General features: G+C 30.9%; 1 protein-coding gene across 1 annotated transcript; it reads right to left on the reverse strand.

Annotated features, from left to right (window-relative positions):
* Nucleotides 1–823: 823 nt before the first annotated feature.
* On the reverse strand, nt 824–27,637 carry LOC126879122 (WD repeat domain phosphoinositide-interacting protein 4-like). Its single transcript, XM_050642075.1, has 8 exons — nt 27,473–27,637; nt 27,323–27,397; nt 27,071–27,263; nt 26,836–27,016; nt 23,659–23,867; nt 23,468–23,569; nt 18,446–18,561; nt 824–1,079 (listed from the first exon to the last, which is right to left on the reverse strand). Exons 1-8 carry the CDS (start codon nt 27,519–27,521, stop codon nt 961–963), a joined length of 1,044 nt encoding a protein of 347 aa, XP_050498032.1. The 5' UTR covers nt 27,522–27,637; the 3' UTR covers nt 824–960.
* Nucleotides 27,638–27,651: the final 14 nt, after the last annotated feature.

Here is a 27,651-nt window from a genome sequence, read left to right on the forward strand (position 1 = left end):
CGATAACTCGTGATTAATCGGGACCGCGGCCGATCCGGGTTATCGAAAATCCGGGTTAGCCGGAGAATATGATAAAAATTAATAAAATACGGTATACTTACAGATAAACTCCTTTATAATTGAAATAACATGAAATATATATGCACAAAACACATATAAATTACTAAAAACACGTAAACACAAACCTAAGCAAACGGAAGCGAACAATATAAGACTGTACTACACACAATACAGTCACAATCGGACCGATGTTGTTATTTTAGAATAGTGAAGACTAAGCCCATTGTTTAAAAAATAATTTTTTGAATAGTCTTTTAGTCTCTTTTAAACAATGCTAAGACAGTTTGATTGAAATAAATAAAGGAATACTACTACAGGTGCCTGTTGTTTCCGATAATTCAAGCACCGGGGTGCACCCGTCAGCTCCTAGCGTTACATATATGTAACATCATATACTGAGTGATTTAAAAATCCGAATGCGTAAATTCATTAATTTTTATGTTTTCTAATAAAGCTGCTCCCAAAAAAATATTAGCATTACATTAAAAACTGCGAAAAAATAATCTGGGCACTAATGGGTTAAAAGCCACACCATGGGTGTACAAATTGAAGCTGCCGTTTATAAAGCTTTGGAGCAAAAATTGCAAAAGTTTGATATTTTCACAATCATAATTATTTTGATCGTGAAAATAATTTACCTTTCATGTTTCACGAATGTAATAGTTTAACTGAGTGTATCTTACGAAAGTGTGGTTCACATGCTTGATTCATTACCCACATCAACAAAACTTAAAATATATGATTACTAAGAAAACAATGGTAATTATCAATTTTTACATATTTATTTACAAACTTATCAGGTATAATTAAAAGAATACATTTTTTAGTTATTAGCACCATAAAAACACTAGAAGTTTATCAGATTCTTAACTTAAATAATCCCAATCAAATGAGGGAAATCTAAATAAAATGCTCTTCATCATCATCACAGACATCCAGATACACATCAAAAGCTTCTCTATTGCAGTTACCATCAGCTGTGAATACATATTTATGAAAGGTTCCATCTATACATACAGCTAAAAATAAAAAATTTAAAAAATTAAATACTTTAATCTCTGTGTTTTTAGGTAATACATTCGTTGCCAGACATATTTTTAATATATGTCCACTAGGCCAAATATACAGTGTGTGACAAAAAGACAGGTCATAAATTAAATCACATACATATTCTGGGACCAAATATAGACCGATTGAACCCAACTTACCTTAGTACAAATGTGCACATAAAAAAAAGTTACAGTCCAAGTTACAAAATGAAAATTGATTTTTTTCAATATATCGAAACTATTAGAGATTTTTTATTGAAAACGAAGATCTTGCATTCTTATCTTATGGCAGGAACATCTTAAATAACAGTGAAATTTTTACACCCCATAAAAATTTTATGGGGTTTTGTTCCCTTAAACCCCCAAACTTTTGTGTACGTTCCAATTAAATTATTGTTGTGGTACCATTAGTTAAACATGTTAGTATTTTTTCGATAAACCAGTTTTCATCTAGATGCGGCTTTTTTTTAAATATGTTTATATGAAAATTTTATGGGGGATTTTGTTCCTTTAAACCCCCCAAATGTTTGTGTGCGTTCCAATTAAACGATTGTTGTGGTACCAGTAGTTAAACACAGTATTTTTAAAACTTTTTTGCCTCTTAGTATTTTTTCTTCATTCATAAGCCACCTTTTATCTAGATGTGGCTTCTTTTTTGATATGTTTCAAAATATACCTAAAAATATAAGTTATAAATAAATTTTGATATTATTACCAGGTCTCTATAATCGTGATTAACCATAATATATACATAATATGTGATTGCATTTGACAAATTTTCAAAATTTCTCGATAAAAACTGGTTTATTGAAAAAGTACTAAGAGGCAAAAAGTGTTAAAAACATTGTGTTTAACTAATGATACCACAATAATAATTTAGCTGGAACGTACATCAAAAAATTTGAGGGGTTTAAGGGAATAAAACCCACATAAAATTTTTATGGGGTGCACAAATTTCACTCTGATTGTTTTTAATATGTTCCTGCCATAAGAATGCTACATGTCTCTTTTCAATACAAAATCTCTAATAGTTTTCGATATTTTGGAAAAAATCTATTTTCATTTTGTAACTGTAACTTTTTTATGTGCACATTTGTACTAAGGTAAGTTAGGTTCAATCGAACTATTTTTGGTCCCAGAATATGTGATTTAATTTATGACCTACCTTTTTGTATACCCTGCATATTTTACATTGTGGGCCACGATATAAAAAAAACGTTGGTCCCATTGGGCAGCGCTGCCCAGTGAGGTAAGTTAGTACAGTTGTGCACGTTGGTCCAGTACCACATAACAAAAGAGGAAAAATTATTTCTTTTGAAAACGAGGATGGAATAGCCATCACCAAGCAGAGAGACAAAAGGAATATTTTTATACTTTCATCTAAACATGAAAATGGCATGCAACAGTTGGCATGTAATCGACAAGCTAAAATGAAACCCAAAGTGGTATTAGACTATAATAAAGGCAAAGCATACTCCAGGGAAATAAGGTTTTTGTCGGGACACTTGAGCAGCCAGGTTGCAAATGGGTTTTTTGGGTACTATATACCTAATACATTATACATACAAAAATGCCCGTCACAGTTCGGACGAGAATTTTAGTTATTAACAAATAAGTGTCAAAAATGGCAGTTTTTTCGTTTAAATCGCTACAGGTAAAAATAGGATAATTAAATATCTTATTTATAGTATTCTTCTTTTAGTAGATGAGCCAATGTTTAAAACGGCAGTTTTTTAATTTTGGTCCGATCATTTGTTGCTTCGAAAATTGCAAAATAAAACTAAAATTTCGAAAATAAAAAATTTGCTATAACTTTCGCGAAAGTGACCTTACGACTTTTATATTTCACAAAAAGTGGAGTCAAAGAGTCCATATACTGCACAAAAAATTATAAGACGATTCGTCAATTAGTTTAAATTTTATTCAATTTGTTTATCCCAAAGAGCTTTTTTTTGTAATGTTATTGTTCAGAAAATAATAATTATATAGAAATTCTGTGAAAACCACATGAAATAACAATAGTCTTGTTTTCAAATTATTGAAGAAAATCATTAAAAAGTAATTTTTGTCACTACGAAAACATTTTACTAAAGTAGAGTCATTTTTGGCTTGAAAACAATTTGAATAGCTTTGTTAATATTGACTGTAGAGTAAATTTACCTTGGAATTTCAAAAGCTGGTATTTTTACACAAATTTAAAAAAAAAACTTTTCGCCTATGTTAATTACGGTCAAAGTTAGCCACTTTTATTATTTAATTCACAGTTACTTCAATATACATAAAATTCTCCTGTAACAGTGTTAGTTACCATACTACTCCGAAACGGCTTGGCCGATTTTTATGAAATTTTACAAGTGTATCCTATGGGACTGAAAATAGGTTTTAATCTATTTTTCATAACCATAAGTTATAAGGGGGCTTGCCCCCCTGACATTTTTTTTATTTTTTTGGACAAAATTGTCTATCTTAAGTTTATATGATGTAGGATTAAAAAATACGTACAACCCTTAATTTACACTTTTCCATCACTAATCCCTATTTGTTAATACCCTTCTATATATTTACATCTATAAAATTCTCCTGTCACAGTGTTAGTTGTCATACTCCTCCGAGACCGCTTGACCGATTTTTATGAAATTATATATGTATATTCGGTAGGTCTTAGAATCGAATGTAATCTATTTTTCATATCCCTGAGTGATAAGGGGAACTCCCCCTAACATTTTGAAATGTTAGGTGGAGATTTACGTACATAACGTACTCTACAAGACTACGAGTACATACAATTTAAAAAAATTATGATCAAAATCCATCAACAAGCTCTGGAGATATTAATCGCAGCATATGTTTGAAGAATCAGTTTCATTTTTTGAGTGCACGGATTTTAATAATTCATTTCCACCGACCACAAATCGATTTCGTTAGAAAGTCATTTTTAAAGCTTTATTAACAACTCTGTTGAAGTTTAAAGTTTACTTAAACTTTTACACATAAACTATATACCTTAAACTTCGAAATGGCACTAGTTGGGTTGCTTAGTTGTTATAAACAAAGTAGCTGTCAATTAAATAAAAAAAGTGGCTAACTTTGACTGTAATTAACCTAGGCAAAAAGCGTTTTTTTGAAAATTCGTATAAAAATACCTGCTTTTCAAATCCTAAAGTAGTTTTAATCTACAGTCAATATTAACAAAGTTATTCAAATTGTTTATGAACTAAAAATGACCCTACTTTAGTAAAATGTTTTCCGAATGATAAAAATGACTTTTTAATGATTTTTTTTAAACACTTTGAAATCAGGACTTTTCTTCTTTCATGTGATTTTCACAGAATTGCTATTACATTACTATTTTCTGAACAATAATATTGCGAAAAAAAAGCTCATCGGGATAAACAAATTGAATAAAATTTAAACTAATTGACGAATCGTCTTAAAACTTTTTGTGAATTATACGGACTGTTTGTCTCAACTTTTCGTGCAATATGAAAGTCTTAAGGTCATTTTCACAAAAGTTATAGCAATTTTTTTATTTTCGAAATTTTAGTTTTATTTTGCAATTTCTGAAGCAACAAATGATCGGACCCAAATTCAAAAACTGCCATTTTAAACCTTGGCTCATCTAATACGAGAATAACAGTATAAATAAGATATTTAATTACCCTATTTTTACCCGTAGCGATTTAAACGAAAAAACTGCCATTTTTGACACTTATTTGTTAATAACTAAATTTCTCGTCCGAACTGTGACGGGCATTTTTGTATGTGTAATGTATTAGGTATATAGTACCCAAAAAACCCATTTGCAACCTGGCTGCTCAAGTGTCCCGAACATGGTATATTTTTGCCTTGTTTCCCTGGAGTAGCAGTATACTTTGGGCTAATAATTAGCAAAATTCATGGAAAAGTTATTTACCAGCAATTTTATTGCTGGAATCGAATTATAAGATCCTATATATTAATAATATAGGTATGCAAAGTCTGCAGATAGGGTGCTACTTTTTTTATAAACAAAATGGCGCCGACAAATCGTATTTTTTTCAATTATTGCTCTATAACTCCGAAGATTGTAACTTTACAACAAAAACACCCAAATAAAAATTCACCGGAATTCCGATTTCCTCGGAAAATGCGGGTTTTCCCAACAAAATCTCTATGTTCAAATAAAGTTTTAGGTAAGTAATTATTAATCAATAATTAAATAACTTAGTGACATCAAAGCTTTCTTGGTATAGATTAATAGACACCCAAATAAAAATTCACCGGAATTCCGATTTCCTCGGAAAATGCGGGTTTTCCCAACAAAATCTCTATGTTCAAATAAAGTTTTAGGTAAGTAATTATTAATCAATAATTAAATAACTTAGTGACATCAAAGCTTTCTTGGTATAGATTGTAATTCCAGAAGCCGGCGAAAATTAAACGAATATTTTAGCAACAATTCAATTGTTAATTAACAATTTACGATCGCAATAATAACCAAAATAATCATGATACATTGATCAAACTTATTAAGATTATAAAGATGAGATGCTTGTTTAATATTTTATCGACAAAATATAAATTTTTCGTTTTTTTGCATAATCTTTAAATTTTGAAAAAAAAAATGGTTATAATGCGCTGGTCTAATTAGTAAAGTACAAAGAAAGTATGCAAAGTCCGCAGTATAAGTATTGTTATGATCTGCTTCTTATTAATTTTATCTTAATTATTATTTATCTGATTAATTATTTAATTGTCGCAAATCATACATAAAAATGAATAAAAAATCTCAGGGTGCCTTTTTATACTATTAAAAAAAATCTAAATTATCTCACGTTATACTTATCTTCTCTCGTGGGTTCAGTATCTCTTAGTTGATCCTAATCGGGATAAAATAGGGAAAAGAAATAAAGCAAAATATTAAAATAAACATACAGAATTGTCTTTTATTTGTCAAAATCAATACTCTAAAATCTATCAAATCTAAAACCTGTGGACACAGATGTGCTAATGAAATCTTTACCACTTAAATTTATTATAGTTAAAAAAAACAATTTATCGGTTTGTTCCCGATGACTTTGGTAAAACAAACTAAACAAAACAAATTATGTATTCGCAAGATTAGCTATACTTCCTATTTACTTTTAGAAATATTGGAATTTTAATTCATATGCCTTTTACTCAAAATTTTAGTTTCCGAACATAAAAATATCTTTCACATAAGTTGACTGACCTTTTGCTTCACTCACTCTGATGTCTTCTCGTGACCCAAAACAGCTCCCCCTCGTTGACTATGTTAAAGGCTACTCATCAAAGCCCTCTCCGTTCTCCAGCTTCAAAACTATCAGCATACCAGCACCAATTCTCCAACAAGCCGGGCCTCTTTTGACACGTACTCGATTCAAACAAAACTCCAAAAATTCTCTGCTCTCCTTCTCACAATAATACAGAATCAAAGAGGTATTTCGTCTCAATTTGATCTGTCTCTCGTTCCACTTTTCAACACTATTCTCCACTATCAAACAACCACTGGTATTTGCTAACTACTTATCCACCAAAACGTCGACCGCTCCTCAGCGCTGCCAAATAACATACTGACTTCTTTTTCAAACTCTCTCAATCATCCAATCCACTTTTCCCCTTCCACATTTCCAAGAATCAGAAACATCGACTTTTCCATTCGACAAACAGTCATTTTCAAAATTATTCCGACCATCCTAATTACTTTCGGAGAAACCTACAATATTTACTCGGGTTGAAACAAAGATTAAAATTCCAAACTTTCTTTTAAAACCACTCTTCTAGAAATTGATAATTACCTCTACCTGTGGATTCTATAGTTCTCGTAATAAACAATCTATTTCCATTTTAAATCTAAATACATCGTCCTTTTCACTTTAATTATTCACAAAAGTCTTTAATGGTTCATCGGAAAGCTCATTAAAAGAGAAATCCACTTACATCCAAACTAAATTGTAATAAATATTTACAGCTCAATATACAGGGTGTATAAAATTTATGTGCCCGCGTTATTTAAAAAATATTTAATTTAATTTTCATTTTGCTTTTGATTGATAAATTTGAAAACACAATAGTATATATTAATAATATAGGTATGCAAAGTCCGCAGATAGTATGCTACTTTTTTTATTAACAAAATGGCGCCCCCAAATCGTGTTTTTTTCAATTATTGGTCTATAACTCCGAAGATTTTAACTGTACACCAAAAACACTCAAATAAAAATTCACCCCAATTTAATGGACCGTGATAGTGTGACGTCAAAACGTCAACATTTTTCCAAACACGCTGTGTCTAGGGTATACGCTAACGTGTACGCAAATAAAAAAGTTAGGTAGAATGGGTAGAATTAAAGGTCATAACAAATATTTTTCTATCAAACAAACACTAAACATATCAAAATAGCGTGTATCAAAATATACAGTCACTGCCCACGCTAAATAGTCACTAGCTTAATGAAGTTTAACTTCTTTATTTGCGTACATTTTAGCGTGTACCTAGACACAACGTGTTTGGAAAACTTTTTTTGACGTTTTGACGTCACGACTATCGCGGTCTATTCTACATACAGGGTGATTGATTAGTGTGAGGAAGCTCAGTAGATCTGTTATAGTAAAAATTACAAAAAAAAGTTATTGACAAAAATTGTAGGCAGCTTTAAACTCCACATTTTAAAATTAGTTACAATCTTACAGGGTGTTCCATAAGATGGTGGCAGACCAAACTTATGTTTTTTAAATGGAACACCCTGTATTTTATTTTAAATTTGAAATCTGATTTACTTCCACATCACAACAATATAAAGTTTTATTATGTTATACCGGGTATTTAAAAAGTTATAACCAATATTACCTGAAAATCGTATCAAGTTTAACTCCCTGTATAATTAAAAAGAAGTATAGGAACATTGATCTATTGCAACCATAGTTTTTTAATAATTGTTAAAAATTATAAATCATATTCGTTTTCATAATATTCGTTAAATCAAATACAGGGTAAGTCAAAATGCAAGTACATTATTTTCTTGGTAATTTTAAATAGAACACCCTGTATTTTATATCTCTATCGAAAAGTACTACTATCGTACTTCAAATTTTATGAAATATTCCCTATACCTAAAGTTATCAGTTTTCTAGATATTTTTATTTTTCCATCAAAGTATTAATTTGGTAGGTATTTTAACGTTTACCAATAATTATTGTGAGTTGGCCATGATTGATTTGTCAGAAACTGACAGTTTGATATTATTGTTTATTAATTCAGTATTGGGGAACACCGTAAATTAGCAATAATTATTATTTAGTAATTCAGTAATTAATTTAATTTAAATTGGCAATAATGAATTTTACTACTGATGAAAAAATGGTAGATATGATCTGGATTTTGGGGGAATGCAATAAAAATTCATTACTATCAGCTAGAATTGATCAAGAACGGTTTCCAGATAGGCGACAACTTAGACAAGATACATTTGAAAAATTGAAAGATCGATTTAACCGCACTGGTTCAGTGAATTATGAAAAACATGAACGAACAAAAACTAGTGTGACAGAGGAAAACCAAATGAGTGTGTTGATGGCAGATACAGAAAACCCACACACAAGTATAAGGAGTATTTCCAATGAACAAGAACTTAGTTACTACTCTGTTCAAAACGTTCTATCTAAAAACAAGATGCACCCTTATCATATTCAAAAGCACCAAGAATAGCACAAATGAATAGTATTTTGTGAATGGGACTTAGAAAAAATTAATGAGCAGAGATTTTTTTGATTATGTCCTATTTGGTGATGAAGCTACATTCCATCGAAACGGTTCTGTTAATAGACATAACTTTCACTAAGATTCAACAAGTAATCCATACCACATAGTAACACATAGTCAAACAAGATGGTCTCTAAATGTGCGGGGAGGTATTGTCGGTAACCATGTAGTAGGACCATATTTTTTTTTGAAGATAACTTAAATGGTGAGATTTACTTAGATTTTATCGTAAATCAGTTACCGATATTACTAGAAGAGGTTCCACTTAATATACGTGAACAAATGTGGTTTCCACATGACGGTGCTCCTGCGCACCACAATGAATTAGTACGTGGTGAACTTAATGATCAGTTTGGTGAAAGGTGGATCGGAAGGGATGGACCGGTAAAGTGGCCTCCATTGTCACCGGATTTCAATAAAATGGAGTCATTTTTTTGGGGTTACGTTAAGAACGAAGTATACAAAATACCTCCAACAACAAGGGATGATATGAAAAATAGAATCCGAATTGCCTTTCAAAATATTTCTTTACAAATGCTTAATAATGTAAGCAACTCTTTCAATGACCGCTTTCAAGTATGCATAGATGTTTTGGGAGGTCATTTTGAACACCTTACTTAAGTAAGATAAGTTAAAATTACTGTCGTTTTTTATTTTTCTATGTGTTATTTTTTTTTCCGTCGGTTATTTTTTATAAATTTTATTTGAAATAAATTGTTTTCTTTTCTGTGTCGTTATTTCGTTTCTGAATTAATAAATAATAATGTCAAACTGTCAGTTTCTGACAAATCAATAATGGCCAACTCACAATAATTATTGGTAAACGTTAAAATATCTACCAAATTAATACTTTGATGGAAAAATAAAAATATCTAGAAAACTGATAACTTTAGGTATAGGGAGTACTTCATAAAATTTGAAGTTCGATAGTAGTACTTTTCGATAGGAATATAAAATACAGGGTGTTCTATTTAAAATTACCAAGAAAATAATGTACTTGCATTTTGACTTACCCTGTATTTGATTTAACGAATATTATGAAAACGAATATGTTTTATAATTTTTAACAATTATTAAAAAACTATGGTTGCAATAGATCAATGTTCCTATACCCCTTTTTAATTATACAGGGAGTTAAACTTGATACGATTTTCAGGTAATATTGGTTATAACTTTTTAAATACCCGGTATAACATAATAAAACTTTACATTTTTGTGATGTGGAAGTGAAGCAGATTTCAAATTAAAAATAAAATACAAGGTGTTCCATTTAAAAAAACATAAGTTTGGTCTGCCACCATCTTATGGAACACCCTGTAAGATTGTAACTAATTTTAAAATGTGGAGTTTAAAGCTGCCTACAATTTTTGTCAATAACTTTTTTTTGTAATTTTTACTATAACAGATCTACTGAGCTTCCTCGCACTAACCAATCACCCTGTAGAGGCATGTTTTTCCCGATTTGCTCCGACGAAAATTTTCCTCGGAAAATGTGGGTTTTCCCAACAAAATCTCGATTTTTCAAATAAATTTTTTGGGCAAGTAATTATTTATCAATAATTAAATAACTTGCCGGTAATAAGCCGGTGAAAATTAAAACGAATATTTTAGCAACAATTCAATTTTTTTTTTTTTTTTTTGGCATGGGCTGTCGCCACTCAGCCAGTCACAACAAGTGTATTTCAAAATCTACATACATTTCAAAAATATAAAACAAAACAAAAATAAGAAAGATAAGGAAACGTTACCGTAAAGGTGGTTGTTAATATTACAATTATTATATTCAGGAGTTAAGGTAGGAATAAGACAGGGTCACTTGCTTCTTCTCGTCTAGGGACCCTTCAAGACATTTCGTTTAGACATAACTAGACTAGGTCGCGGATAGGAGGTAAATACATATGGGATAAAACAAAGGTAAATAATCATTTGTGGATAATGCTTAAAGGTTGATTTTACTTTTACACATAAATTCCATTAAACAGTCATATATTGTTTTCCTATTTAGAGAAAGTAGGTAACATAAATTATAAGGTGGAAATATATTATATTTTAATAAATTTTCAATTAGTTTATTAGTTTGTTGAGTATACTTTGAGCACTCAAAAAATATATGATTTAAGTCTCCCTCTTTTTGACAGTCTAAACATAGATTTGAAGATAAAATGTTAATTTTCGCCAAATGAAAAGGATAACAGGCGTGCCCAAATTTTATTCTAATAATGGAAGTAATATATCTGCGGGGAACGGAATAATTTTTAAACCAGTACTCAGTAGGCACTTTAGGTTGAATCATAGCGTATTGAGAGGAACTATGTTTGCTAGATTCGTTCCATGTACGACTCCATTGTTGGTTAACTTCATTTTTGACAATTGCACATATATCTGGATTAGAAGGTTTATGTCCGGTTAACGGTCCATGTGTGATGGCTTTTTTTGCTAATAAATCAACATGTTCATTACAGGTGATACCTATGTGTGCTTTAACCCATAGGAAATGCACTTCTCTTCGTTTTTTATCGATTTCATAAAGTATTTTTTTAATTTGGAAGATATAGTTCTTTAAATTATGACTTGGAAATATTATTGTCTGAATAGCTGTCAGTACGGAAAGTGAGTCAGAAACAATTACTGTAGACTTATTTTCTGTATTCATAAAATATAATAAAGCTTCATAAATTGCAATTGCTTCAGCGCTGAATATTGAGAAAGCATTATTTATTTTATACATTTTTTCTGTATTGTTTGATGGGACATAAAAGGCACATCCAGTGCCAAACGTTGACTTCGACGCATCTGTGTAGATAATTATAGACTCCGAAAAAACGTCCAAGATACTTCTTAAGATGTTATGACTGATAGCTGCATTTTCATGACAACTTGGCTTAATTACTTTTACCAAATGTAATAATGAAGGAAAATCTTCAAAGTCTAAGATTTCGTCTGGGTTTGAAGTAACATCAAAGTTTGAGATACTGCGAAAAGCTTCACAAAGTGGAGGTGAATTCTTGTGTTTCCAGTATTTATTCGTCAGATCAGCTTCATTCAATTTGCTTATTTTTAAATGAAGGGGAGGATCTTTATGTTGTAATTTCATAATAAATTTTTTACTTAGATATTCTCTTCTATATTTCAGTGGCATCTCTAAAGCTTCGACATGTAACGCATTAATTGGAGTTGATTTCATAGCACATAAACAAATCCTCAGAACTGTATTTTGTGTTACGTCGATTCTGCTTAGGGCCCGATCAGATGCAGAGCCATAGAGTACACAACCATAATCTATGATTGATCGTATATAAGCTTTGTAGAAAAGTAATAATGTTTCAACATCTGCTCCCCACCACGTTTTTGAAATTGCTTTTAAAAAATTTATTCCTTGATTACATTTGTTTAGCATAAACTCAATATGTGATTTCCATGTTAGTTTTCGGTCAAGTATCATCCCCAAATATTTGATAGAAGTTTGGAAACTATACTCATGATTGCTTAATTGTAATTTATCAATATTTGGTAAGTTGTGTCGTGTGAAAATGCAAACACTAGATTTGTTTGTGGAAATTTCAAATCCATTTTGTTGGAACCAATTGTTTGACAAGTTGTGCATTTTATCTAATGTTTGTATACAATTATCATATTTTTTTGAAAACGAGTATACAAGAAAATCGTCAGCATATTGTATAATCTTCAAAGTGCAGTTTTCAATTTGGCTATTATGTAGATCAGCAGTGTACAAATTAAACAACAAAGGGCTCAATACTGATCCTTGGGGCAGCCCCAAGTTATTGTATCGTGGACCTATCAGACTACTGTTATGTGCTCTGAGATATATCTTTCTACATGAGTAAAAATTATATATTGTTCCTGCTAGTTGGGCTGGTATTTGGAAATTTTTGACTAATTTTTCAACTAAAATATCTAGACAGACTCTATCATATGCACCCTCTATGTCCATACATATTGCAGGTAAATAATTGTTGTCTGTAAATGTGTTTTGTATATCTACCACTAATGTTGAAAGGGCGTCTAAAGTACTTCTTCCTTTTCTGTACCCAAATTGAAGGTTGGGAAGTAATTTATTTTTTTCTAACCACCATTCCAATCTCTGTTTTATCATTCGTTCGACTGTTTTAAGAAGGCATGACATAAGAGATATAGGTCTATATGATTGTGCCACGTTGAGATTTTTACCTGGTTTCAGTATTGGTATTATAATGACATCTTGAAATTGAGGAACTAAACTCCCATTTTTGACCATCTCATTGAATATTTCCAACAGCAAGAGTTTAGCTATTTTTGGAAGGTGTTGTATCATGGGATATTTAATATTATCCAAACCTGGACTTGTGTTATTCCGATTTTTAAGAGCATATTCTAATTCTGTAATGTTGAACGGTTCTAGCAAAAAATGGTTTTGTTCATTTGAAGCATAGCTGTAGCTTTTTAGTAATTGGACTGATGGAGGAGCAACTTGATCAAAAATTTCGTCGACTAATGTATCATTAAGACATGTTCGATTAGTAATTGGTTTTCTATTGATTTTTCTAGCTTGATTCCATAATGCTGAGGAAGGAGTGTTTTTGTTTAAGTTTGAGACAAAGTTTTTCCAACTTTCTTTAGCTATTTCCTTTAATTTTTTTTTTACTTTTAGCCATGCTCTCTTGGCATTTTAAGTAATTTTCAAAGTTACGGTTTTGCTTATAATTTGAAAGTGCTTCTTTTCTTTCCTTGATAATGTTATCACAATTTGTATTCCACCACGGCGGAGAATTTCTGATTTTGTTTTTATAAGCTTTATATTGTGGAATTGATAGTTGAGCTGCATAATTTATACAATCAATTAAAAAATTATATTTGTCCGACGTATTTTCCATTTGGTAATAGTTATTGAAAAATTGCTCTGCTGAAATTTCGTGCATGGACCAATTAGCCTTTCTTGTATTCCATTTACTTTTAGGAATAATTTCTTCAGGTAAATGAATGTCGGTAATTTCCATATAGATCATAAAATGATTCGATCCCAAGGTGTCTGTATGTATAGACCAATTAATTTTATTGACTAGATCAGCTGTAACGAAAGTAACATCAATAGCTGATTTATTTTGATCTGGTTTAGTTAAAATGGTAGGTTCTCCATTATTAATTACTGTAAAATTTAAGTCATCTGCAGTTTTAATAAGTTGTATTCCAGTTGCATCATTATAATTAGATCCCCAAATCGTATTATGCGCATTGAAATCTCCACCTATAACTACTGAACCAGTGACCTGTGAAAATATATTTGCCCAATCACATACTGTACTTTTACATTTAGGAGGTTTGTATATAGATAATATATTGAGTTCAATATTTTTAAATTTTGTTTTGATGCCACAAACTTCAATATCAGAATTAAAGTTATAATTTAGTTTTATTTCACTGAAGGTTACTGTGTTACGGATAAGAATCGCAACGCCACCAAACCGGTCTTCCTTCCTATCTCTTCTTATTAGGTTATAACCATTAAAACTGTAATGAGAATCTTTTTTAAACCATGTTTCGCTAATTAGTAAAATATCAATTTGTTTATTGTTTACGTATTGCATTAAACTGTTTTTGTTTGACATAATAGATCTAGCATTCCATTGACCAATTTTTAAAATATCTTGTACAGCCATTAGAAGCTATTATTGTTTACAGTATTTAAAACCTGTTCTAATTCATTAATTATGGTCTTATCGTCTAACGTTTTTATATCTTCAATTGAACGAATATGTTCCAAGAGGTTCATTATAAAATTTGTTATTGTTTTTGTCAACTGATTTTTATTTTCAACTTTGTTATAATTGGGTTTATGTGGATTAGCCGGTAAAGGCTGGGCAGGTCCAAATGTAAAGGGAAAGATAGGTTTATGAATAGGAGATTGTATGATAGGAGAGTTTGGTTTCCTTTTCTTTCCTACAGATGCATGTGAATTATTGTTCAATTGAGAAGATATTAGAGGGCGCGCTTTATTGGTCTGTGGGCCTAGCTGAGTGGAGACAGAATTTTTATTAATTTTTGGAAGCGAAGGAAATTCTTGTTCATTATTTTCAAGCAAAGAAAAGTAATTTTGACTCATAACACCAGAAAATGATAGTTCACACAAATGTTTTGCCTCTAAAAAAGTAGTCTTTTGTTCGATCATTATACTTTTAACCTTTTTTTGTTTTTCATAAAAGGGACACTTTTTTGATATTGTGACATGCTCATTACTTTTACAATGTATACAATACATAGCTTTATCGCAAGTATGATCAGTAGTCTTAGTTTGCCCACATTGAATACAACATTCCTGGGAACTTTTACATTGCTTTGACACATGACCAAATTTCAAACATCGATAGCATTGAACGACCCTACCAATAAATTGTTCTACCGGAAAATAAACTCTATTAAAACCTATATAGTTGGGTAGAATATTACCCTCAAAGGTGACAACTATAGTTTTTTTATCTACGTATTCAATTGTTTCCTCTTTTTGGATTCTACGCTTTGTTCTATAAATATTTAAAACTTTGGAAGTAGATTCAATGTTTTCCATGAGATAATTAATGTCAAATTGGGTGTCTACATCCCTTATAAGCCCTTTAACTTCCAACAAGTGATTTGGAATGTAAGCTCTTAAATTTTGAGCGTCTAATAATTTATTTTTGACAAGATTATTAGCTTCTAAACGTGATGACAGCAAAACTTTTATACGATTACGGCCAATGCTTTTTATCTCTTTAATATGTGTAAGTTTCAGGGTCTTAAATAGTAGGTGACCTATCGCCATAGGGTGCAATCTAGAAATACCAGTTTCATTCCCAATTTTTTCAATATAAACCCAAATATTATCTAAATTGTACTTATCTGAGATCAAGTTGAAATATTTAATATCCTTTTGTTTTTCTATCGGCAAAGTAGCACTAGGTTCAAAACTATTATTTTCCATTAAACTATCTTCACTATTCACTATGTCTTTCGTCTGAGAGGACGTCCCTAATGAACTTTGTTCCCCCATAATGGGGGAACCAATTTAATTTGTTTATTTAAAAATTCACTGGACTATAAAATTATATCTTTATCGAGTATTAAATTTTTAACGAGTTTTTAATAATTCAACAAAAATTGATGAATCCGGTTCTCTTTTTAAACGATAGCCTGCGATCGATTCGAAGGTACGAATAAGACTGAATTCAATTGTTAATTAGTAATAATTTACAGTCGCAATAACAACCAAAATAATCATGAGACATTGATCAAACTTAGAAAGATTATAAAGATGTGATGCCTATTTAATATTTTGTCGACAAAATATAAATTTTTCATTTTTTTGCATAATCTTTAAATGTTAAAAAAAATAGTTATAAACAAATTAAAATTTCTCAGAAATTGTTTATTATATTATAATTTTAAAAAATACTTAAAATGCGTATTTCAAAGGTCTTGAAAATGAATGCTTTAAAAAAAATTTCCAAACATTTTCAAAAAAGTTATGAAACAGCAAAATAAACATATGATTACTCCGTTGTTTATAATTTGTTTTAATTGTTTCAAGGCTTAAAAGTGAGTTTATGGTACAAACTAATTACTCTCAAAAAATACCAAATATTAATTTCAATGGTTATATTTTAATCAAAGATTAAAAATGTTTTTTTTTGTAATTTTTAGCGCGAAAGTAAGCTTGATACAGAGCCGTGGACGGGTTATAATACATAATTTTATTTATTAACTACTCTACGTCGCGCGGCGGTCGTCGCGTCGCTTCGAGTGAAAATTTTAGCTACGGTACTGTATTAGTCTACTTTCGCGCGTGTAAATTACAAAAAAAAATATTTTGTGATCTTTAATTAAAATATAAATATTAAACTAATAATCGATATTTTTTGTAAGTAATTAGCTTGTACTTTAAACTCACTTTTACGTTTTGAAAGAATTAAAAAAAAATTATAAACAACGTAGATATCGTATGTTTACTTTGCTGTTTAATAACTTTTTTGCAAATGGTTGCAAAAAAGTTTTAAAGCATTCATTTCCAAGATCTTTGAAATACGCATTTTACCTATTTTTTAAAATTAGAATATAATAAAAACTTTCTGAGAAACGTTTGTTTATAACTATTTTTTTAAACATTTAAAGATTATTCAAAAAAATTAAAAATTTATATTTTGTCGACAAAATATTAAATAGGCATCTAATCTTTATAAAATTTCAAAGTTTGATCAGTGTATCATAATTATTTTGGTTACTATTGCGACCGCAAATTATTAATTAACAATTGAATTGTTGCTAAAATATTCGTTTAATTTTCACCGGCTTCTGGAACTATAATCTAAATCAAGAAAGCTTTTACGTCACCGAGTTATTTAATTATTGGTAGATAATTACTTATCTAAAACTTTATTTGAAATTTAAAGATTTTGTTGGGGAAACCCGCATTTTCCGAGGAAAATTTTCGTCCGAGCAGATCGGGAAAAACATGTCTTTATGCAGAATTTAATTTTGGTGAATTTTTATTAAGGTGTTTTTGGTGTGAAGTTAAAATGTTCCGAGTTATGGAGCAAAAATTGAAAAAAATACGATTTGAAGGCGCCATTTTGTTAATAAAAAAAGTAGCACACTATCTGCGGATTTTGCATACCTATATTATTAATATATATAATCATAAGCTTCGATTCCAGCAATAAAATTGCTGGTAAATAACTTTTCCCAAAAATGGCCTATTCTCCGATATAATCAGTCCAGACTAGTAGTTGATTTTAAATCTGTAGTGACCGATTTTAAAAAACAGATAGTGAAGCATCTATTAACAAACAATGAAGACATAAATTTGCATACACACATACTTACACCAAATACCTTTCAAAAAGAAAGATGTGCAAAAACTTATAAGAAGAGGAGTGAAGAGCATGGACGCTAATATGTACTGAACAAAAATAAAAAGTAGATTCAATAGGGACCACGTTTTTCATTATGAAAAAATCTAAGAAATTGTATGTGCGGCATATAGCTTTTATGCTATGTTGGTCCATTTCTACAATTGTAGGTACAGTAGACTCGCGATTATCCGAGGTATCTGGGACCGTGACTACCTCGGATATGGAAAAACTCGGTTAACACTTAGATTGGTTATGTTGATAGAAAAACAAGTAAATAACCATAACTGTGGATATTTTAATCACAAAACTAATAACTTTTACTGTCTATAAAAGATAAAAACATTTAACTCATCAATATTACTGTTTAAAAAAATATTTGACTGCTTTTTGCGTAAGCTTCATTCCTGTTTTTGAGGCGGCGATGTTGCGCCAAGGTTGGAAGTTGTAACTCACCAAATATGACTTTTGCCTCGGTTAACCGAGGGGCTCGGATAACCGAGACTCGGATAATCGCGAGTCTACTGTAGTTAAATATGCTCCAACGACCCAGCAGCTATTAGAAAATGTGTTGACCCCATGGAACCAATATAACCTGGCAAACAAAATATGTTGGCCCCATCAGAGCAATGTGAACTGCTGAGGAAACATCAGTGTGGGTCCTATAGGACCAATGTGGCAGTTAATACTGTACTTACCAATAACAGAACTGTTTGGGCCAAATGCACAAATACAGGCACATTCGGGAGGTACTATGAAGTTGGCCAGTGCCCATTGGGATTCTCCATATTTTCCTAGAATTCCACTAGGTATGCTAAAAAAAGATCTTGTTAAACTAGAAGTCAAACAATAGGGAACTTGCACATAAAAATATTTTTGCATAAAATTGTTAATTAATGTTTAAAAATGTTATATTCAAAATATTACATCTTAACAATGAATAGTGTACGTACAACAACTGATAATAGTTCCGCGCCCAAAATTTCCGTTTCAAACAACTTCAAAAGCGCGAGCTGGGGTCTGACGTCACCAACCACAGTGTTCTCGTTCGCCCGTTCGGTGAACTATTGCATTGAATGCATTTTGCCATTGCTAGTAAAGTTGTGCGTGTCGAATAACTGTCTTGTTTGCTCGGTGTTTATATTATCGTATTTAGTGTATAATATACTTTATCAAAATGGAAAACAAATCTGCGCAATATAAGAACTGTATAGTGCCGGAATGCCAAAGCACAACTGTCAGAACATCCAACAAATATTTTTTTACTCTACCAGTAGAACCAAAAACGTCGATTGAAATGGCTAAAGGCATACAGGCGAGATAAAAAGAATATTTCACAAAGTAACAAAGGTCTTTATGTCTGTGAGGATCATTTCGATGTGAGTATTTATTTAATTAGGTACCTAATACTAATAAGATATTTTCTATTTGAAGAAAAAATAATAGGTAGTTGTCGTTTCATGAACTTGTTTATTGGTTGCAGTTGGAACAAGACATGGATAACTATATAAATTCAAGATTATGGATAGTCCCAAAATTATTCAGTCAGGTGTTGTCCCGCACATATTTTATTAACCAGACAGAAAACGAACTTTTTCTGAGCCCATGAGGGAAACAGCCCTTAAAAGGGTTAAACGTCAGCTTCTTGAAGATGTCGCTTCCATATCTAACTCTGTTCTAGAGGACAACGATAGACAGCGTGATCCTAGTTTCACAAACTTAGGTTCAACCAGGACCTGAATTAAACCAACCAGCTTTAGCTCAAAAACTGAGTAATGCATCAACACAGACTCACATCAAAATCAGAAGTAAAGGTATTCAGTGTAAATTTCAACGGAGTGTTACAGTCGGGTTGTCGCCGTTGAAAATACATAATAATGATGCATGAACTTCACCTATAAAAGACTTGCAAACATTATTTGAAAATACAAAAAGTGAATCAGGACGATTTGTATTTGAAGATAATAGTGAATATAATGGTAGTGATGACTATTGGTAAAATGAAAGTGATTCTTCTTGTAATGAAGATGCGAAAGAGGAAGCAAAACAATTTAAAATGTTGTCTCTGAAGTGTACAGTGATGAAGTTACAATACAGACCTAGATTGTATACGTTTCAATTAATAGAAATATATTGTAAAACACAAACAATGCATCTATTTTTAACTCTAAAAAGAACAGGACACACATGTATGTCTCTTGGAGATGATTTCGGCATAAGCAAAAGCAATGCTTCGAAAATATTAGCAAAATCGGTTATATTAACTAGTAAATATTTAAGATCTTGTATTTTTAATCCCCAATTTGGTCCAGTTAAATTAAACTTACCCTTAGCATTTCAATTAAAGACGATTAAAATGTACTATACAATCCCCAGAATAGCCTAATCGCTTTCATTTGAAAAACCCTCGTAAGTAATAGTATCTACTTATGCGTTTTAAGCACTTTAGAAAGTACCAATTTCTAAAGATTTATAAATTGCCCTTTGAAACTAAATAAACTGATTGTAAAACTATGCAAGAATACAAATAATATCTGGCAATTTCCAATTAAATACGATGAAAATGTTATATTCCCGTAATACTGTAATCGCGTTTAACCGGACTCGACTCGTAACCCGGTTGTGGTCCGTGACGTCAGACCAATAGAAGGACGTTCAAGCGCCTTCTAAGGAATTTGAATTTTATAACATTTTCAAAGCCTCGTAATAAGCGTATGGGTTAAAAATATTTGTTTTTTTTTACATGCAAGCGTTTTAAGATCAGGTTACCTTATGTTTTTTAATATTATTTTAATATTTAAAAATTTATGCAAGTTCCCAATTAGGAATGCACGTCATATATTTAATGACATCATAACCCATCGGTACAAACTTGACGGCAAACAAATTCAACAAATTTTTCCTCATATATTAGTTTTTTCGCTACCTACAAGTTTAACAGGAAAGCGCTGTTGCCAAATAAAAGACATATTTATTTACCAAAGCTGCTACAGCCTACACTGTTTCTCTTTGTCTTTAAGAGTGTGAAACAAAGATAACTAACTATCTTTACTATAAGTGTCAAGCTGACATTGTTCCATATAAGGTTATGTAAGTTCCTTCATCTGTTCCACCTGATATTGTTCTTTTGGCTGTGCTTCTAGCTATGCCAATAAGAAGTTCTGGACCCTCAACCATAGTATATTATAGTTTATACTGATGATGACCATAAATATTTTTCACCTGTAGCTTTCCTGTAACTGTGGAAGTATTTTCGATTGGGATGTATTCATGGGCGCCGCCAGGACTATTTTCAGGGGGTGCATCATAGTCATACTTTATTGATCCTTTAAGACATTAAAAAAATGTATAGGATACGTCACTACAGAATTCAGTATAAAACATTAATGTGTATAATACAATATTCATAGTGTAACAAAATTGACAAAACATAAAATATATAAAATAACATTTTTACAAGTAAAATATGAAGCTACTGCAGTTTGTCCTCAAGATATTCATTTATAGAATAACATGATTTTCTTAAGAGTAAATTTTTAACATTTTTTAAAATTTAGTGAAAGTGGTATTTCTTTCACAGTTTTTGGCAAATGATTGTACAAGGTCAGTCCTATAATTATATCTAAAGCAATTTTGAAATTTCGTTGTTCTGTGTTTAGGAATTCGTAAAGATTCAGCACTTCTTGTATTGTAATAGTGATTGTCTGAATTTACTGGAAATGTATTGATTTCCTCTTTTACATAAAGTAAACATTTATAGATATATAGGCAGTAGAAAGTTAAAATTTGATGTTTAATAAAAATTGGTTTACACAATTGTTGATAATCCAAATTAAAAATTTTACGGATAATTTTTTTTGGGTAATGAACACTTTGTTACTATCTACTGAGTTCCCCCATAAAATTACATTATAGCACATGTGGCTGTAAGCAAGGCTATAATAAACGTTCATTAATGCCGAGATGGGTAGTGTGTTTTTAATTCTAGATATAGCATAAAAAGCTTTATTCAATTTCATGTTCACTGAATTCACTTGTTCTGACCATTTGAGATTACAATCCATGAACACACCCAAAAACTTTGTAGAGTGAGTGGAAGATAACATATTGATATCAATATCATGGATGGTTAAGATATAGTCATTGGTAGATGAGTTGTATGAGTGAAAATAAATAATTTCCGCCTTGTCAATGTTTAATATTAATCTGTTGGTATTACACCAGTGTATAAAGCAGTCAACAACAGTCTTAATTGTCATTTTTAATTCCTCGAGTGTATGTGCAGACTATTAACGAGGTATCATCAGCAAATATTGATATTATAAGTGCCCTTATGTGATCTGGTAGGTCGTTAATAAAAATTAGGAATAATAATGGTCCCAGCACGGATCCCTGTGGTACTCCTTTATTTGTCGTGTATGGTTCTGAGCTTGATTCTTTAATTTTAACAATACTCTTCCTGTCACTTAAGAAATTTATAACCCATTCTAGAAATACCCCTCTAAAACCAACGTTATATAATTTATTGCGAATAAATGTTATGTGTAAGCAGTCAAAAGCTCGTGATAGATCAGAAAATAGTCCTGCCACGTGGTTTCTACTATCTAATTCATCATAAATACGCTCAAACAAGCTGTATGCAGCCGTGAGTGTTGATTTGGAGTTAATAAATTGTATTCTTCTATAAAATTTAACATTCTGTTGTATACAACCTTCTCTATTACTTTGGAAATTACGCTAAGGACAGATACTGGTCTATAATTTGAAATATCATTAGGGTCATTCTTTTTGTAGATTGGAATAACTTTTACCATTTTAAATATGGATGGAAATTGGCTGGTTGTTATTGAGAGATTAACTAAATGGGTTAAAGGACTCGATATATGATCAGTTTTATTATTTTTACAGATATGTTATCAATACCAGTACTAGGCTTATTTTTTAGTTGATCGATTGTATTTTTTATTTCAATTGGAGTTACGGGTAAAAAGAAAAATGTATTGTTACACATTTTTGAGGTAGTACAAGAAGAAGGCAACGATGTGCCAAAATGAGTTTGAAATGTATTCTGTAATTGTAGCAAAATATGAGGCAAACGAATTAGCAATATCACAAGACTTGGTAATAACTTTATTATCATAATGTAGAATAATATCAGACATGTTCTTTTTCCTTCCAGTTTCACTGTTTACTAGATTCCAAATTGTTTTTTTTTATATTGTAAGATTGATTAATTAAGTCACTGTGAAAGTTTTTTTTTAGTATGTATTAATAGAGAATTATATTCTTTTTTGCCTGTTTCTGAATCTGAATCTATATTATACTATTAACCAATATAAAATAAATAACTATACATGTATAGCTATGCACTTTCTTTCTGGACAGGGGGATGCAATTGCACCCCCTTGCACATTGCCACCGACGCCCATGGCTACACTTTGTAGCTTTTAAAGTTTCTAGTTCTAACATACTTCAATTTCCCAATTTTGCAGTATTTTAATCAACACTTTACATTGGTTTATCCATTTTTAACAATGTTTTTACACAAATCTTGCACGATTTCATTTCACTCTACTTCCATTATCCATAAGTGGATAAGTGGCTAATGCTTCCTAGAATAATTTCAGTTTATCACAATTGAAATAGCTATCAGAACTGTTTAGACCTTGTCTTTGTAATTACTCAAAGTAAAATACCATTTATTTTATTTTTTTTCTTACCTTATCCTCCTATTTAGATTTGTATTTTTGATTGCAAATATATGTACTGTTCCTTTATCACTTGAACAACACAAATAATCGGAATCCCTACTGAAATTGATACTAAAAAAAGAATAAAAAAAATTGTTACTTCACAGTTTCAACATTAAAACAATGTTTTATAAGAAAAATACTGTTTATTTTTATCTCACCAATACACTGTGGCTGGATCTGATCCACGCCTCAGCTCCACTAACAAGTTTTTGCTTGTGGTATCCCAAACTCTGATAAGAGTTCCCTGATAGGATGCAGTGGCTAGTCTTGTACCCTGTTGATTCAAGGCTAAACATCCTACTTCACTTTTATGGGCTTGGATCCAAACTGGAGCACTTGACACCCCCAATTCTGTACAGGATAGGTCCTAAAACACATACTCCTCAATACATCATTTATTCATCAATGTTTTATTTATTTATTTTACGGATATACCATTTTTACAAAAATACGACGTCAACCTTTACAAAGCATAGGTTCAATAGGTTGCGTTAAAAAACAAACCAAAATTAAAATTAAACAAAATTCAATAAAAGTAGTAGCTTAAGTTATTACATAATGCTCAAAATCTCTCAACTGTTTTCTTAAATGTTGCTATAGATATTCCAAATAACTAAACTATTGCTTTGCTCATTGGCAGTTCGTAAAATTCTTGTAATGAGTTCATTTTGACCATAATTTGTAGTGTGGAATGGAATGTTGAAAATCTCAGTGCTACCGAGTTCTTCTAGTATTAACATTAAAACTTATTAAACTTAGTAACTCTGGATCTTGAACATATCCATTTATAATCTTAAAAAGGAAACATAAATCCGCTTGACACCTTCTATGATGTAGTGGTGAGATATTTAGTATTGACAATATATCATCATATGTGTATTGCTGTCTAATAAAACCAATCTTGTAAGCACATACCCTCAAGAATTTATTCTGAACTCTCTCGATACTGTAGATGTCACTATTATATGAAGGAGACCAAATGAGAGAACCATACTCCAAAACTGATCGAACTAAACTAAAGTATAACATTTTTAAAGTTTGTACTGAAAACTGATTACAGTTTCTTAGAATAAATCCCAACATTTTTAAAGCTTTAGCTGAAGTTTCGTTAATGTGATATTTAACACTAGAAGCCGGAGGGGCCAATTTGGCCCCTGTTGCGATTTAAAGTTATTGTAGTTTTTTTATTTGGGGCAAAAATATTTTCATATTTTATGACTTTTAATATTTTGATACAAAGCCTTATTTAAAACAAAAAAATATTGTTTACTAAATTTATTTAATGGTTTTTTTAACAAATCTACCATAGAAGTTTAAAGGGGCCAAATTGGCCCCGTGTAAGTTATTATCGTTTTCTGGTAAATTTGACGATCCTTTCTTTCAAATTCCTGTCGAATGGGTAAAATTATATTTATGTATGTTTATTGTAAATGGTTACCCTTATACTGGTACTGATCATCTACATAATAAAGATACAATTGTTGGCGAACACAAGTGAACACAAAGATGCAATTGTTGGTGTAGAGGACCAAATGACGCGTCTTTATACTACAAAAGCAACTTCAGACAATGGCCTATGTATGTGTTTTATCATACTCTTGACTTGGAAGCAATAAATGCATGGATTATTTATAAAGAAATAACTGGAAGTAGACTCAGTTTCCGTAAGTTTATTCTTCGGCTGTGTGAAGAATTATGGGCCCCATACCTTGTCTCCCGAAATCTGGAACTACGTCTAGCAACACCAGGTCTACCAACAACTATCACTGTTACTATCCAAAAACGAAAAAAATATCAGTTGAAAATATTTTGTAAAGGAAATCATACTTCAAATCATTGCCATGGTTGTAACAAGGCAATGTGTGGCAAATATCAAAAACTGCAAATTGTATAGTGTTCCGAATGTTTTTGATGGGCAGCGAATGTGTTAAACAATAAAAGTAAAAAATAAAATTAGATTCTACCGTCTAGATGAGTTGATTTAATTTCTTTAAACTGAGTTTTAATTGATTAAAGAACGTGGGGCCAAAATGATCCCTTCCGGCTTTCTAGGTAGTTATGCTAAGCCCGACATTCTAGTGTTAAAAGTTAATTTAGAATCAAAATTTATACCTAAATCCTTAATATTATGACGTGGCTCTAATGGTACATTATTTATACAATAATCATAATTTACAAACTCTCTTGATCTTCCAAAAGTAATTTTAAAACATTTTTTTTATATTTAAGTATAGCATGTTTACCTCACACCAACTAGCTAAGCTTTTAATATCATTCTGTAACAAAGAGGCGTCAACTAGGTTATTTACTATTCGAAATATTTTAAGGTCATCAGCAACATTAGAAATTTACTACTTTTAATCACTGAGGATATATCATTAACAAATATATTAAATACGAGAGGCCCAATATGAGACCCCTGAGGTTACAGATACTCGTTGAGATAAACAATTTCCATATTTTACATACTGACATCTAGCAGATATATAACTACCTATCCACTCAATTATTTTACCTCCAAATCCATAGACTTTTAATTTAGCAATAAGCAGATCATGGTTAACTCTATCGAAGGCTTTAGAGAAGGCTGCGTAGATAGCGTCAACCTGACCCTTCTGTTCAACTGAATTAGCAATGAAATTAGTATACAATATTAAGTTCGTGCATGTAGACTTACCTTTAGAAAAGCCATGTTGTCTAACATCAATTATATCTTTACAATTTCATGTCAAAAAGTTATTTACAAGGCACTCAAAAAGTTTGGGTAATACATATTGGTTACAAACCGCTCGATAATTTTCAACATCATTTTTATTACCAGACTTAAAAATTGGTGTTAAATAACTGGTTTTCCAAAAATCAGGAAAGATGCCAGTACTCAATGAGGAATTAAATAAGTAGCAAATAGGTTTTAGAGAGTAAAAATGCAATGCTTGAGAACATAAGCTGGCAAACAATCTGGTCCAAGCGATAATTTCCAAGGTATCTTTAAAACACTATCAATTATGTCTGAGAGCTCAATAGATACTATAATTATTCACATTTACACTCTGCTGATAGTTAAAAATTGGGATCTGATTAACTTTAGAATTAGAATATGTAGTTGAGAAAAACTTACTAAATAAATAAATTAACTACGTCTTGAGCATTATCACCTGTACTATCACTGTAGAACATATTAGATGGCAGATTATAACTTTTACGTTTATTATTGATATACTTCCAAAAATGTTGTTTAAAGTCAATTAATGGTCTTTTAAATTGCTAAGTATGGCATAAATGGAATGCGGTTCCATTCAATGTATTTGGCAGATACCAAATAAATATGAACTTACGACTAATTGTACACTTCCAATCTTGTGTCCTGGAAAAACCAATAATTGCTTTTCAGCAGAAGCCAAAGGACTGACTTCACACAACCCTCTATAATTTTCCCTAGTCTCTAATGTAAACAACCTCTGAGTAGGAGTGGGATACGAAAAAACATGTATTTGATTTAAAAGAGCTACCACTAATCTGAAACAAAAAACTTTATCATAACTAATAACACTAGATTAACGTGTCTCTTACTTATCTCTTCTCATTCGCACAGCTCTTATCGATGATGGAAATGTAATATCTAATATAAATTTCTTCAAAAAATCATCATAGATCAAAAGGACGTTGTCAGCAAATTTTGGACGTGATCCACCTGAGACTACAGCTAGTAGATTTGTACGAAATAGCATTTCACATTGAGAAACACTTCCTACAGTTTCTATATCTGAAACCATACAAAAATTATTTATTTGAATATTTTGTTTGTCCTTTATCTGCATTTACCGTAATGAGCCTTTTCAACTAGTGGCTCCACATTGTAGATCCTTATACCACTCTCCATGCAGCATGTAAAACATCCTAGAAAAAATTATTCATAAATATAAAAAATAATCCCTACAATATTTATGAGCTATTTTGCTTTCACATATTTACCTTGATCTTGATTAAATTTTACGCTTATTACTTTTCTATCTGTACCCATTTTAAATTATTTATCGAAGTATCACATTAAAACATAAACAACGAAAGGATTATTATGAGTAAAATTTCACCATTTGTTTTGGTTTTGAGTATGCAAAAAGTTTTGCTTTGACGTTGACAGATTGACAAGG

Source organism: Diabrotica virgifera, chromosome 1 (assembly GCF_917563875.1).
Source record: "Diabrotica virgifera virgifera chromosome 1, PGI_DIABVI_V3a".
Taxonomy (NCBI): domain Eukaryota; kingdom Metazoa; phylum Arthropoda; class Insecta; order Coleoptera; family Chrysomelidae; genus Diabrotica; species Diabrotica virgifera.

Bases quoted from the DNA above. Each gene is read 5' to 3' on its own strand.
- LOC126879122 (XM_050642075.1), bottom strand. From the start codon at position 27,521: ATGGGTACAGATAGAAAAGTAATAAGCGTAAAATTTAATCAAGATCAA. The intron at 27,264-27,322 runs GTAAATGCAGAT...GTATGGTTTCAG, and splicing joins AGTTGAAAAGGCTCATTACG to ATATAGAAACTGTAGGAAGT. The intron at 18,562-23,467 runs GTAAGAAAAAAA...ATCTTTTTTTAG, and splicing joins AATCTAAATAGGAGGATAAG to CATACCTAGTGGAATTCTAG.